We start from the raw sequence: 14,786 nt of genomic DNA on the forward strand, positions 1-14,786 counted from the left end.
GAGAATGGGAAAGCTACTGGGGAGGGGGTGGGATATGGAGATTGGGCGGTGGGAATTGTGTGGAGTTGTACCCCTCCTACCCTATGGTTTTGTTAATTAATCCTTTCTTAAATAAAAAAATTTTTTAAAAATTTAAAAAAAAAAAAGAATCCACTGCTCTAGACAGCCATTTTTTCCATTTTATTGGATAGGACAGAGAGAAATTGAGAGAGGAGGGGGATATGGAGAGGGAGAGAGACCTGTAGACCTGCTTCACCGCTTGTGAAGCGACCCCCTGCAGGTGGGGTGCCCAGGACGCAAACTGAGGTCCCTGTGCTTCATACTATGTGTACTTAACCCAGTGCACCACGGTCTGACCCTCACTCTCTCCCTCTATCTCCCCCTTTCTCTCAATCTCTGGCTGTCACTCTTTTAAAATTTTTTAATTATCTTTACTTGTTTCTTGGATAGAGACAGCCATAAATTGAGAGGGAAAGGGGGTAACAGAGAGGAAGAGAGATAGGCACCAGCCACACTACTTCACCACTCACAAAGCTTTCCCCCTGCAGGTTTTCTCTACCCAATAAATAAATAAAGGTAAGTAAAATCAATAATACTAAAAAAGAAAAGAGAGGGAGAGTGGAGGGAATGAGGGAGAGAGAGAAAGAGAAAGAGACCACCGTACCCAGCATCACTCCACTGTGCACAATGCTTTCTCAGGTGCTGTGCATAGTGCTGTCATTTGGTGCCAGTGGCTCAAACCCAGGGTCCTCATGCATGGTAAAATGTTCCCAGTGGGGGGTCGGGCGGTGGTGCAGTGGGTTAAGCGCATGTGGCGCAAAGCGCAGGGACCGGCGTTAAGGATCCCGGTTCGAGCCCCCGGCTCCCCACCTGCAGGGGAGTCGCTTCACAGGCGGTGAGGTGGTGCAGTGGGTTAAGCGCATGTGGCGCAAAGCGCAGGGACCGGCGTTAAGGATCCCGGTTCGAGCCCCCGGCTCCCCACCTGCAGGGGAGTCGCTTCACAGGCGGTGAAGCAGGTCTGCAGGTGTCTATCTTTCTCTCCCCTTCTCTGTCTTCCCCTCCTCTCTCCATTTCTCTCTGTCCTATCCAACAACGAATTGCGTCAACAAGGGCAATAATAATGACCACAATGAACCTACAACAAGGGCAACAAAAGGGGAAAAAAATGGCCTCCAGGAGCGGTGGATTCATGGTGCAGGCACCGAGCCCAGCAATAACCCTGGAGGAGGAAAAGAAGAAGAAAAAAAAATGTTCCCAGTGTTTCCCAGAGTATGTTCGACATTAGCATTAAATGTACACAAACAGGTTTAGTAATATTTGCACATTCACTAGTGTTTTCCTAGTCTTTCACCTTCTTCTTTTGTGTATAGGGTGTGACTTTGGCTTAACAAAGATGCAAATATGTATGGGGAGAACTGCACGATACCACTCCATTATTCATGGAAACTCAGCTCAGGCTGTATATGGTCCTTCCAGTGTGGTGCGGGAGGCCTGGTGAGTGTGCTGCACCAGATGAACTACTACTCCTTGCATGCTCTTAATATTCTGCAAGCATTCTTTCTTCTCCCCAAAATATCCTAATACACTAGATTTTAAATATTCATTTATTTATTGTGGTCTGAGAGGTGGTGCAGTAGATAAAGCTTTGGACTCTCAAACTTGAGGTCTCGAGTTCAATCCCTGGCAGCACATGTACCAGAGTGATGTCTGGTCGGTCTCGCACTCTCTCTCCCTCCTATCTTCTTCATGAATAAATAAAAAAAATACATATATATATATTTAAAAGGAATAATTTATTTATTTATTGGATGGAGACAGGGAGAATTGAGAGGGAAGGGGGTAGATAGAGGGACAGGGGCAGAGAGATATCTGCAAAACCACTTCACTGCTCATGAAGCTTTCTCCTTGCAGGTGGGGACCAGGGTTTGAACCCAGGTGATGTATGCACTTAACCAGGTGTGTCACTACTAAGTCCCTATTTATTTATTTAATTATTATTATTATTATTACCAGAACACTGTTCACTTCTGGCTTATGGTGGTGCAGAGGATTGAACCTGGAACATTGGAGTCTCGGGCATGAGAGTCAGTTTGCATAGCCATTATGCTATCTACCCTCTGCCCTTAATTTTTATTTAATTTTTTAAAAATATTTATTTTATTTATTTATTCCCTTTTGTTGCCCTTGTTGTTTTATTGTTGTAGTTATTATTGTTGTTGTCGTTGTTGGATAGGACAGAGAGAAATGGAGAGAGGAGGGGAAGACAGAGAGGGGGAGAGAAAGACACCTGCAGACCTGCTTCACCGCCTGTGGGGAGCTGGAGCTGGAACCAGGATCCTTACATCGGTCCTTGCGCTTTGCGCCACATGTGCTTAACCTGCTGTGCAACCACCTGACTCCCAATTTTTTTTTCTTTACTATCTTTATTTATCTGATAGAGACAGCCAGAAATCAAGAGGGAAAGGGGAAATGCAGAGAGAGACAGAGAGACACCTGCAAGACTGTTTCACCACTCGCAAAGCCTTCACCCTGCACGTGGGGACCAAGGGCTTGAACCTAGGTCCTTGCACATCGTAACATGTGCGCTCAACCAGGTGCGCCACCACCTGGCCTCTTTATTTGTTTGTTTGTTTGTTTTTAACCAGAGCAACACTCAGCTCTGACTTCTGGTGGTGTGTAGGATTGAGCTTAGGACCTTGGAGCCTCAGCAGGCATGATAATCTGTTTACGTAAGCATTATGCTGTATAAATACCGCACGCTAACTGATTGCGCCACTGGAGTTCCAAACATAAGCATTATGCTATACCTTAATATTTATTTCCTTTTGTTGCCCTTGTTGTTTTTTACTGTTGTAGTTATTATTGTTGTTGTTACTGATGTCGTTGTTGTTGAATAGGACGAGAGAAATGGAGAGAGGAGGGGAAGACAGAGAGGAGGAGAGAAAGATAGACACCTGCAGACCTCCTTCACCACTTGTGAAGCGACTTCCCTGTAGGTAGGGAGCCGGGGCCCAAACTGGGGTCCTGGGGTCCTTAGTCCGGTCCTTGCACTTTATGCCACCTGCGCTTAACCTGCTGCACCACCACCCAACTCCCACATTATGCTATTTCTACTAGAAATCAGTTTTTTAGTTCATGTATGCAATTTACAGACTTTGGTGAACATCTTTTTGAAGCAATTCTGTACATTTATTTTTATGTCTTTCACAGTACTAGTTATATTTTCAGTGTTCTAGTTCTATATACTTCATGTCTTTAACCAGTTGTCTATGTCTATTATAAGTGTAAAGCATCCAACTATGACACCATTCCCCCAGACAATAACTTAAGTCACCTGCATATTAGATGTCAGGCGCAAGCAAAACCTAGTGAAGTCATGGGCCCCTTGGAACATACCTAAAATAGACCTACTAGCTTTTTCCTAAACGAAGACTCCAAATCTTTATCTGCAATACTACAGCCTTTAGGTTCATGATTAGTCAACAGTTTTTTCTGCTTTATATCTTAACTCTTTTTCAGCCACCAGGTTCCAGATGCTACCATGATACCAACCTGACTTCGCTGGGCAGACGACCCACCAATATGTCCTGGAGCCCCCACCTCCCAAGTTCCTTACCCTACTAAGGAAAGAGAGAGACAGGCTGAGAATATGGATTGACCTGCCAATGCCCATGTTCATCAGGGAAGCAATTCCAGAGGCCAGACCTTCCACCTTCTGCACCTCATAATGACCCTGGGTCCATACTTCCAGAGCAATAAAGAATGGGAAAGCTATCAAGGGGGTGGGATATGGAGTTCTGGTGGTGGGAATCATGTGGAGTAGTGCAGTGCCCCTTTTATCCTGTGGTCTTGTCAATATTTCCATTTTATAAGTAAAAATTAAAAAATAAGTAAAGCAGTGATCTGTCTCTCTGTCTCTGTCTCTCTCTCTCTGTTTCTTTTTCTTTCTACCAGAGCACTGCTCAGCTCTAGCTTTTGGTGGTGCCAGGGATTGAACCTGGGAATTGAATGTCTTTTACATATCCACTGTGCTCCAAACTAGTGGTTTTCAAGGGATAGAAGGCAAGAGAAATCTTGTTTCCCCATGGGATGCTGTTTAATGCCAGAATATATATATTATCACAACTTTGGGAAGAGAGGTACTGTCACCTAGTAGTTAAGGCCGGGAAAGTTGCTAAGCATACTACAATGCACAGAATGGCTCCCTACAACAAGGAATTATCCGATCCAAAGTGTCAACAGTGCTGACGTCAAGAAACCCTGGTACTACATGAATAGTACCTACTTGTGAAAGATAATGATTAAAACTGTCATGGGAACTAGTAGTAGTTAGTGTAGCAATAAACAGAGTGAGCTATATTTTCATGAGGAAACTCATCCCTCCCCACCTCTGTGCATGCTTACTCAGAGGCTTTCAGATGTTCTGTTTTAAGAAGGTAGAGAATCAGTATATTTAAACTATTGTGCAAATGCATTGATTTAAAAACAGAATGGGGGCCAGGTGGTGGTGCACCTGGTTGACTGCACATGTTACAATGCACAAGGACCCAGGTTCGATCCCCTGGTCCCACACGTAAGTGGTAAAGCAGGGCTGCAGGTGTCTCTCTTTCTCTCTCCCTCTCTATCTCCCCTACCCTTTCAATTTCTGTCTCTATCCAATAAATAAAGATGTTAAAAAAAATGAAAATAGACATGCCTTTATTAATATGTTGGGATTTTGCTAATCACAGAGATGAGAGGACAGACCAAACAGGCTAGAATCTGTCTCCAGAACAAAAATTGGGAGACAGAAATCTTTCCTCTACAAAGGAGACAATGATGCTCACCAACAAGAAGAAACGGACAATGGAGGCTGAGATAAGTAGCTTCTGAGTCTGTTCTGGTTACTAAGTCCATCCATCCCTGTCAGCTAGCCAGGAAATTGCTCATTTATGAGTAAACCAACTTGAATCAGGTTTCTGTTACTTGCAACTAAAGGAGTTATGACCAATATACCACTAGATTATCAATGGCAACATTTAAAATGACTAATAATGCAATAAAGTATGAATTCTGGACTTGAAATTGGTTCTTTGATAAGGTTTAAGATAGAAACCCCAACTCACCATGCAATTTACACCTGGGATGTACCTGATAGACTGTGCTAGGATTAAGGCACATAAATACAAATGAAATGGTTTCTTCTTTCAAGGAATTCTTGGTTAATGGGAATAAAAGAAGGTACTTGATAAGGTTGCTGCAAAATTATAGCTATTTAAAACTATAGTTACCATGCTTAGAAATGGTCAAGCTGGGGAGTCGGGTGGTAGTGCAGCAGGTTAAGTGCAGGTGGCACCAAGTGCAAGGACCGGCGTAAGGATTCCAGTTCCAGTTCAAGCCCCCGGCTCCCCACCTGCAGGGGAGTCTCTTTACAAGTGGTGAAGCAGGTCTGCAGGTGTCTATCTTTCTCTCCTCCTCTCTGTCTTCCCCTCCTCCCTCCATTTCTCTCTGTCCTATCCAACAATGATGACAATAATAATAACTAATAACTACAACAATAAAAACAAAGGCAACAAAAGGGAATAAATAAATATAATTTTTTTTAAAGTTAAAAAAAAAGAAATGGTCAAGCTGAAAGATGAACTGTTTTTCTGCTCCAAATATTGTTAAAAATTCAGAGTGGAGCATCCATTAATAGGTGTGGTTGGGCAGGGGTAGATAGTTATGCAAAGAGACTCTCTGGTTATGCAAAGAGACTCTCATTCCTGAGGCTCCAAAGTCCCAGGTTCAATCCCCTGAACCACCATAAGCCAGAGATGAGCAATGCTCTGGTAAAAAAAAAAAAAAAAAAAAAATAGGTGTGGTTATGGCAATTTTCACCAGAGACTTGGAATCAATTTAAGATAGTTGTCAGATCTGCTTGAAAGCAAAATCTAAATTTCAGATCAGTCTCTGGACTGACTAGAACATTTGGGTTTCCTTTAAACCAGGACATTTCAGATCAAGATAGAATTTGGAGGCTGAGCCTAAAACTAAAAAGACCCTAGTAGTCATTATGAATTATGTTCTCCACCTGAGGGTCAGAAAATAAAGTCTATAATTGCTCATCATACACTTAGGGTTTTTTTTTTTTGTTTGTTTGCTTTTTGTTGTTGTTTTCATAGATGCAGAGAGGCTGCAGCACTGAAGCTTCCTTCAGTGTGGTGGGGACTGGGCTCAACAGTGGGTCTCACATATGACAAAGTAGCACACTACTCAAGTGAGATCCCTTGCTGCCCTCCCAGCCTCCCCAATCCCTGCCATGCATTTCATTTTACATTAGGTTATCTTGCAAAACTCAGTCAATGTTCTTGAACTATTTATGAAAAGAATATTTCTTTCTGGGTCAAGAAGTAGCATAATAAGGAGAAAACACTTGGTTGCAACATCAGATTTCAAATTAATCCTTTCTATGTTAAAGGAAGGACAGAAGGAAAAATAACTTCACCCCCAGGCTACCAAACATTGCAAGATTTCTCTCTGGTGCTAGAAGTCACTGGGGTATGGACCATATTTTACTTGCTGACCTATTTCAGGGAACCTTTACATTTTTTTAGGTTGTGATTTAGACATTTTAAAGAGATAGAATAAATTATTTGTAATGTACAATAACTTAAATGTGTGATCTGTTCATTTAAGACATTTAAGGCAGTGCTCATTTTGTGTTAAATCTGATACTCTGCCTCAAATTAGAGGCAGATGAAGACTATCTGAAAGCATAGCACTTTCTATGCTAAATTTAGAAGCAACAGCTATTCACTAGTTAAAAGCTGTCTCTAGAGGTAGGGGTAGATAGCTTAATGGTTATGCAAAGAGACTCTCATGCCTGAGGCTCCAAGGTCCCAGGTTCAATTACCTGCACCACCATAAGCCAGAGCTGAGCAGTGCTCTGGTAAAAAAAAAAGAAAAGAGAAAACTGCCTCTAGTTTATCTTTGCCAGTAGTCAGGACTTAAAGTAAAGTTTCAATACAATACCACATAAATTTTGATAATATAGCTTCCCACTTCTATTTTTATTTTAAAATTTCTATTTTTAAATTTAAGATTTTATAATCATTTGAGTTTATGATGTAGTTTAAGTGTTTTTATGGAAAGTTTTTCTTTTTCTTTAAAAAAATTTTTTAAATCTTTATTTATTGGATAGAGACAGTAAGAAATCAAGAGGGGAGGGGGTGATAGAAAGGGAGAGAGAGACAGACAGACACCTGCAGTACTGCTTCACCACTTGCAAAGCTTTCTCCCTGCAGGTGGGGACTGGGGGCTTGAAACCCGGTCCTTGCACATTGTTATGGTGCACTCAACCAAGTGCGCCACCACCCAGCCCCTATTTTTATGTAAATTTTAATTGCTTGCTTTTTTCCAGGTTAGTGAAAGCGTTTCAATAATTTAGAATGTTTTTTTCTTTAGGGCTGATGAAATAGCTTGCTTGGATAGTGTGCTGTTCTGTCACGCACAGCACGCAGGGTCAAGCCTGGCCCTCACCACACTGATGGAAGCTTTGGTGCTGTGGTCTCTTTCACTCTCTATCTCTGCTTCTACTTCAAAAAGAAAGAAAGAAGCTAGTAAGGAAACAAATAATAATAATAACTTCTTTCTTTATCTTTCCTTCTCTCAGTTACAAACATGTTGTGTCCCACCACAGCACTGAAGCTTCCTTCAAAACATTTATTTGAAAATAAAATACAGAAGAGGAAGAGAAGGAAAAGGAGGAGGAGGAGGAGGAGGAGGAAGAGAAGAAGAGGGAGGAGGAGAAGGAGAAGGAGAAGGAAAGAGAAGAAGAGTGAGAAAGAAATGGTTCCAGGAGCAGCAGAGTAGCCATGCAGGCACTGAGCCCCAGCAATAACCCTGGTGACAATACAAAGAAACAAATAACAGGAGAGAGGCCTGGGAGGTCGTGTAGTGGATAAAGCATTAAACTCTCAAGCATGAGGTCCTGAGTTCAATCCTTGAGACCCCATTATACCCCAATGCCAGATGTCTACTAAGATGCACTTACGGAGCTAAGCACAACGCCGGCAAGAAGCAGTATCGATCTGTTCACCAGTATCAAATAATTATTATCAGGCAGCACAGAAACATCTACTCTCGGGCTTAAAGCTATAAGATGTTTCAGAAGGGATTGCTAAAATAGCTTACTTGGATAGATGTGCACAACCCACATTCAAGCCTGGCTCCCATCTGGCTGGGAGGTCTCTCTTCTCTCTCTCTCTCTCTCTTTCTCTCTCTCTGCCTCTTTCTATATACATAAAATGAGATCTATGGAAAAAGAGGAAGGAAGGAAGGAAGGAAGGAAGGAAGGAAGGAAGGGAGGGAGGGAGGAAGGAAGGAAGGAAGGTGCAGTAGGGCTGGAGATAAAGCATGATGGTTTTATACAAAAGACAATCAAGGGGGCCAGGTGGTGGCTGACCTGGTTGAGTGCACATGTCACAATGCACAAGACCCTGGGTTCAAGTCCCCCAGCTCCCACCTGCAGGGGGAAAGCTTTGCGAGTGGTGAAGCGGGGCTGCAGGTGTCTCTCTCTCTCTCCCTGTCCCCCCTTCTCTCAATTTCTGGCTGTCTCCATCCAATAAATAAAGATAATTTTTTAAATTTAAAAAAAAACCAAACATTTATTTGTTTACTATGAGAAAGAACAGAGAAAACCAGAGTATCTCTCTGGCACATGCAGTATTCAGGACATCATACTTGAGACCCCAATATAAAAGTAATATCCTACTAATTTACATATATGTAATTTTCATAGATATAAGTTTAACTCTTCTTTAATGTCTTGTCAAATCACACTATCGCACTACTTTGAGTACTCAAAGTTATTCAAATGACTTTGTAATCATCATATAACTTGGTTTACTTTTTTTTTTCTTTTAAATTTTTTTAAAGTCTTTTTTTTTCTTTTTCCTCCAGGTTTATTGCTGGGGCTTGGTGCCTGCACCATGAATCCACCGCTCCTGGAGGCCATTTTTTTCCCCTTTTGTTGCCCTTGTTGTAGCCTCCTTGTGGTTATTATTATTGCCATTGTTGATGTTGTTCGTTGTTGGATAGGACAGAGAGAAATGGAGAGAGGAGGGGAAGACAGAGAGCGGGAGAGAAAGACAGACACCCGTAGACCTGCTTCACCGCCTGTGAAGCGACTCACCTGCAGGAGGGGAGCCGGGGGCTTGAACCGGGATCCTTACTCCCATCCTTGCGCTTTGGGCCACATGCGCTTAACCCACTGCGCCACCGCCCGACCCCCGATTTGTTTACTTTAAAGGCAGATGTGAATACCAATTCAGAGTTTGAAAAGTCAAAGATTAGCAGATATTTTGCATGTGTACGGAGTAATTTTGTTTCTATACGTTTTCTACTCTATATATTTGGTATTTTCTTATTTAAAATAAAATTACTTTTCTAGCATATTATGCAACCCTATTAGCCAAGTTTTTCATTTTCAAAGTATAATAGGTGTTGGGGCTGGGGAGATAGCATAATGGTTATGAAAAGAGACTTTCATACTTGAGGCACCAAAGGTCCCAAATTCAATCCCAGAAGCACCATGAACCAGAACTGAGCAGTGCTGTGGTAAAAACAAACAAAACAAAAACAGTAACAGGTATGCAGAGTTGTTTGGCTTTCCCAAGTACACTATTGCACTCAGAAAGTAAGATGTAGTTCTAGTTATTAACCTCAATATTAGGTGAAATCTCTTGAAAATTCCCCAAAGAAAGGAAACTTCTGTGCTGTGGTCTCTCTCTCTCTCTCTGTCAAAAAAAAAAAAAAAAAAAAACAACCAAGGATTGCTCTCTTAAAAAACATTTTTTTAAAGTTTTTTTAATCTTTTAAAAAATATTTTATTTCCTTATTCCCTTTTGTTGCCCTTGTTGTTTTATTGTTGTTTAAAAAACTTTCTTAACTAGACACTAGAACACTTAGTGTTTAGTTTACATAGTAGTCATTTATAAATCTCATGTTGACAACAGCCTCATTTAGGTTTGTAACCTTGGACAAGTTATTTAGTCTCACTGAACTCCAGTTTGCTCGTCTTTAAAATTGGGCTAAAAATGGGATTTCATAAGGTTATCATGAAGATTAAATGTGACAATGCATACAAAATTCTTGCTGTGGGTGGTCAAGGAGGTCGCACAGTGGCTAAGGCATTGGACTCTCAATCATGAGGTCCTGAGTTCAGTCCCTGGCAGCACATGTACCAGAATGATGTCTGATTCTTTTTCTCTTCCTATCTTCCTCATTAATAAATAAATAAATAAATAAATACAACCTTTAAAAAAATTCTTGGTGTGGTCTGTGATATATAGCAAGCACCCAATACATATAATTTATTATTTTGTTGTTTTCACTATTATTTTAATTTTTAATATTTCCTAAAATAAACTCTTGCTTTTGAAATAGACTGTTTCCTAGAGCATTTTCTTCCCAGTTTTTATATTTCTTGTTTACTTTTAACTGCTAGCACTTATTCTCATTTTTTCTACCATGTAACACAAGCAAAACCAATAGTGAAGCACATCTATTTCAGTTTCTCTATTTAATATGTATCAGTTATCTAACATTTATTTAGCTGATGATAGCTAAGTACCACAAAGAACAGCAATAGTAACAACAAATATATCCTTGAAAATGGTTATGCCTTAAATAATTCTGTAAAGGTTTTATGTTGTTAGAAAAAGGATTTAGCAATTAAATTTAAAGAGTACTAGTTTCCCACAGAATCCAAGTAAACTCATATCCTCATACATATATATATAATGGTAGTACATTATATATATGTGTGTGTGCAGGTTTAAAAATAGTCTCAAAGTATAACTTTGAATGAAAATAACTAAATTAATACATTAGTGATAGCTAAGATAAGTAAATACACACTATGTATGGTATTTGAGGCAAGAACTTGTCAATTAGAATAAAATGAAGTGATTTCAGTAAAGAGAATCATTGAAGCAGAAAGTACATTCCTTAGTGTATAAGTCCTACCTCTGTTCTGAACCTATAATATGAAGACAGATATACAGTACCTTGATCATGTTGTGTCCCACCGTGTACACAGCTGCTAGATTTCCCTTCTCTCCAGGCGCATGCATACCTGTCCCATACCCATGCCAGGCAACTAGATATGGGTTGTGAATTGTAATCCAGTATTTGACACGGTCCCCAAACATCTGGAAACAGTAGGTAGCATAGTCATTGAAGATATCTATCATGGTTTCATTTTTCCACCCCCCATATTTTTCCTGCAATGCCAAAGGCAAATCCCAATGATATAAAGTAACTATAGGTTCAATGTTTCTGAGCACTAGCGCATCAAGAAGAGTATTATAGTGCTGGAGACCTTTTGCATTGGCAACTGCTACTGTTCCATCGGGGAAAAGTCTTGGCCAGGAAATTGAAAATTGATAAAAAGAAACTCCAATAAAATCCAGGGCTTCTAGGTCTTTCTCCAGAAAATTGTAACTGTCACTGGAATTGTCCGTACTGTTGACATCTTTCAGGTGTGTCTGGATGAAGTGATCCCAGATAGAGGGTCCTTTTCCATCTGTCTTCCAGTTTCCTTCCACTTGAAATGCTCCAGTCCCAACACCCCAAAAAAAGTTTTTAGGAAAAGTATCATAAAGAAACAGTTGACTTTCATTTACCGGACTGAAATTAGGATTTTTAGACCATATAGCTCTTCCATCTCCAGAAAATCCAACAACGGCTGGTAGGAGAATAAATGCTGACAGAATGACAGACCTTCGCAGTCCCTGGTAGGACATTGTTTTGCTATAGCGTGTGCTTCTTTCATCAGTGCTGAAGAAAATCCATTCATTCCCTGGAGATTCTGCCGGACAGTCTGGCTTCATTTGCCACTAACTGCTTGGCTGTCTTATCAAGGTTTCAGTAAAAGCTTGTGATTGTAAAGCTCTGTCAATGATTAGCTTGAACTGTGAGACTTAGGATGGGTCCTGGAGAGCAACGTAGTTTGAGGGAGGTGGCTTTTTTACAGTCACCAACAGGAGCTGCTCTCTCTCCTAATGGGAAAATTAGATGAAAGTGCATCAGGGACAGCAGTTGGAGTGTGTAACTGGACACATAATGAAAAACAATGACTGTCTTTTGTATTAACTTTCATATTGAATGTTTTGAACATTATTAAGTAAAAAATAAGCCTTTTCTATTTTTATAGTTTTTGAATGGAAATGTTATTATATCACATTTTAAGGAAAGTAATCATATTTGCGAATAAATAGCATTCCTATATACTACTACTTAAAAAATAGAATCATCCAACATCAAATTGAAATTCAAAATTACTATGAAAGTTCACCTGAAGTAAGTGATATTTATAAACAAACAAACAAAAACTGAAAGAGAATGCTGTGAAGGCAAACTACTTTTAGTTGTGAAAACATAAAAAACACAAACTAGCCAGCTTGATTCTAAGATAAGAATAAGTTGAAATAAATATTACACAAAATCTGTAGCCTTCAAATAACCTTTTAGAAATTAATGTTTTATACAGCAAGGGAACAAACAAAATCAAAGGGAAGCTAGCCCTTAGAAGCCAGAACTAAAGTTATCAAAATGGGAGGAGGAGGCCAGCAAAATATATCACTTGGAAAAGGTGTTACTTTGCCATGTGCACAGCTCAGGTTCAAGCCTAGCCCCTACCACACTGAAGGGAGCTTCAGTGTTGTTCTCACTCTATTGTTCTCTCTCTGTTGCTCTCTCTCTCTCTCTCTCTCTCTCTCTAAGAGCAAAACAAAAACCACAAACTGGGAGGGGGCACCTAAGGGTAAAGAGAATCCAATAGACTTTGGTGGAGGGTTACTGGTACTTTGGAGGTGGTGGGGTGTTGTGATGTACATCATAAAGAGTATGAAGGAGCCGGGCAGTAGCGCAGCGAGTTAAGCGCACGTGGCGCAAAGCACAAGGACCGGCATAAGGATGCCGGCTTGAGCCCCCGGCTCCCCACCTACAGGCAGGTCACTTCACAAGCAGTGAAGCAGGTCTGCAGGTGGCTATCTTTCTTTCCCCCCTCTCTGTCTTCCCCTCCTCTCTCCATTTCTCTCTGTCCTATCCAACAACGACCACAACATCAATACCAACAACAATGATAACTACAACAATAAAACAACAAGGGCAACAAAAGGGAATAAATAAATAAATAAATATTTACAAAAGAGGTATGAAACTGCACACCTGGGTGACTTGGGAGGTGGCTCGGTGGAGAGAGCATTGTACCTATCAAGCTAGGTCCTTGGTTCAATCCCTGGCATTATTAGCATATACCAGAAGTGATGTTGTGGTCCTCTCTCTTTCCTCCTCCTCTTCTTCCTCTTCCTTTTTTTTCCCCAAAGATTTTAAAAAATACTTATTTATTTTCTTTTTGTTGCCTTTGTTTTTATTGTTGGAGGTGGGGAGCCTGGGGCTGGAACCGGGATTTTTATTCGGGTCCTTGCGCTTTGCGCCACGTGCATTTAACCCGCGGTGCTACCGCCCAACTCCCTAAATTTTACATTTCTTTCCTCGTGTCCCTTTGCCTTGTTTCCTGTTTTTCTGCTTTGAATATATTTTCCTTCTTTCATCTAGTTTTGTTTTCCCGTGTTTCAAAGCTTAGATACTACTGGGCTGGGAGGACAGCATAATGGCTGTGCATGGCTTTCACACCTGAGGTTCTCAGATCCCAGGTTCAGTCCCCAGCATCACCATCAGCCAGTGCTGAGCAGTGTTCTGGTCTCTCTCTCTCATTGAAAAAAAAATTGGGTATTTCTGCTGAAAAACCCAAGTTCCAAATATTTCTTTTACTTATTTCACAAGAGAGAGACAGAGAAAGAACCAGGATATCACTCTGGCATAAGTGATACCAAGAATAGAATTCAGGGCCTCATGCTTGCAAGTCCACAATTCTACTACTGCAGCACCTCCTACAGTTTGGCTTTATTTTTTTAAACTTTAAAAATTGCAGTTTTTTACTACCCAAACCAAGAGACCCCTCACAGAATGGGAGAAGATCTTTAAATGCCATACATCAGACAAGAGGTTAATAACCAATATATATAAAGAGCTTGCCAAACTCAACAACAAGACAGCAAATAACCCCATCCAAAAATGGGGGGAGGACATGGATAGAATATCCACCACAGAAGAGATCCAAAAGGCCGAGAGAGAAACACATGAAAAAATGCTCCAAGTCTCTGATTGTCAGAGAAATGCAAATAAAGACAACAAGGAGATATCACTTCACTCCTGTGAGAATGTCATATATCAGAAAAGGTAATAGCAGCAAATGCTGGAGACAGTGTGGGGTCAAAGGAACCCTCCTGCACTGCTGGTGGGAATGTCAATTGGTCCACCTCTGTGGAGAACAGTCTGGAGAACTCTCAGAAGGCTAGAAATGACCTACCCTATGACCCTACAATTCCTCTCCTGGAGATATATCCTAAGGAACCCAATACACCCATCCAAAAAGATCTGTGTACACATATGCTCTTGGCAGCACAATTTGTAATAGCCAAAACCTGGAAGCAACCCAGGTGTCTAACAACAGATGAGTGGCTGAGAAAGCTGTGGTATATATACACAATGGAATACTACTCAGCTGTAAAAAACGGTGTCTTCACCATTTCAGCCGATCTTGGATGGACCTTGAAAAATTCATGTTAAGTGAAATAAGTCATAAACAGAAGGATGAATATGGGATGATCTCACTCTCAGGCAGAAGTTGAAAAACAAGATCAGAAGAAAAAAAAAACACACAAGCAGAACCTGAAATGGAATTGGTGTATCGCACC

General features: G+C 40.8%; 1 protein-coding gene across 1 annotated transcript in view; it reads right to left on the reverse strand.

Moving 5' to 3' along the window:
• The window catches only part of KLB (klotho beta), a 53,663-nt gene extending 41,711 nt beyond the window's left edge, over nucleotides 1-11,952 (reverse strand). The window contains exon 1 of the mRNA XM_007522786.3: nucleotides 11,031-11,952. Within this exon, the coding sequence (XP_007522848.1) occupies nucleotides 11,031-11,855 (825 nt within the window). The 5' untranslated portion in view covers nucleotides 11,856-11,952. The remainder of the gene's footprint in view (nucleotides 1-11,030) is intronic.
• Between the last annotated feature and the right edge of the window lie 2,834 nt (nucleotides 11,953-14,786).

The sequence above is a fragment of the Erinaceus europaeus genome, chromosome 3 (assembly GCF_950295315.1).
Source record: "Erinaceus europaeus chromosome 3, mEriEur2.1, whole genome shotgun sequence".
Lineage (NCBI taxonomy): Eukaryota > Metazoa > Chordata > Mammalia > Eulipotyphla > Erinaceidae > Erinaceus > Erinaceus europaeus.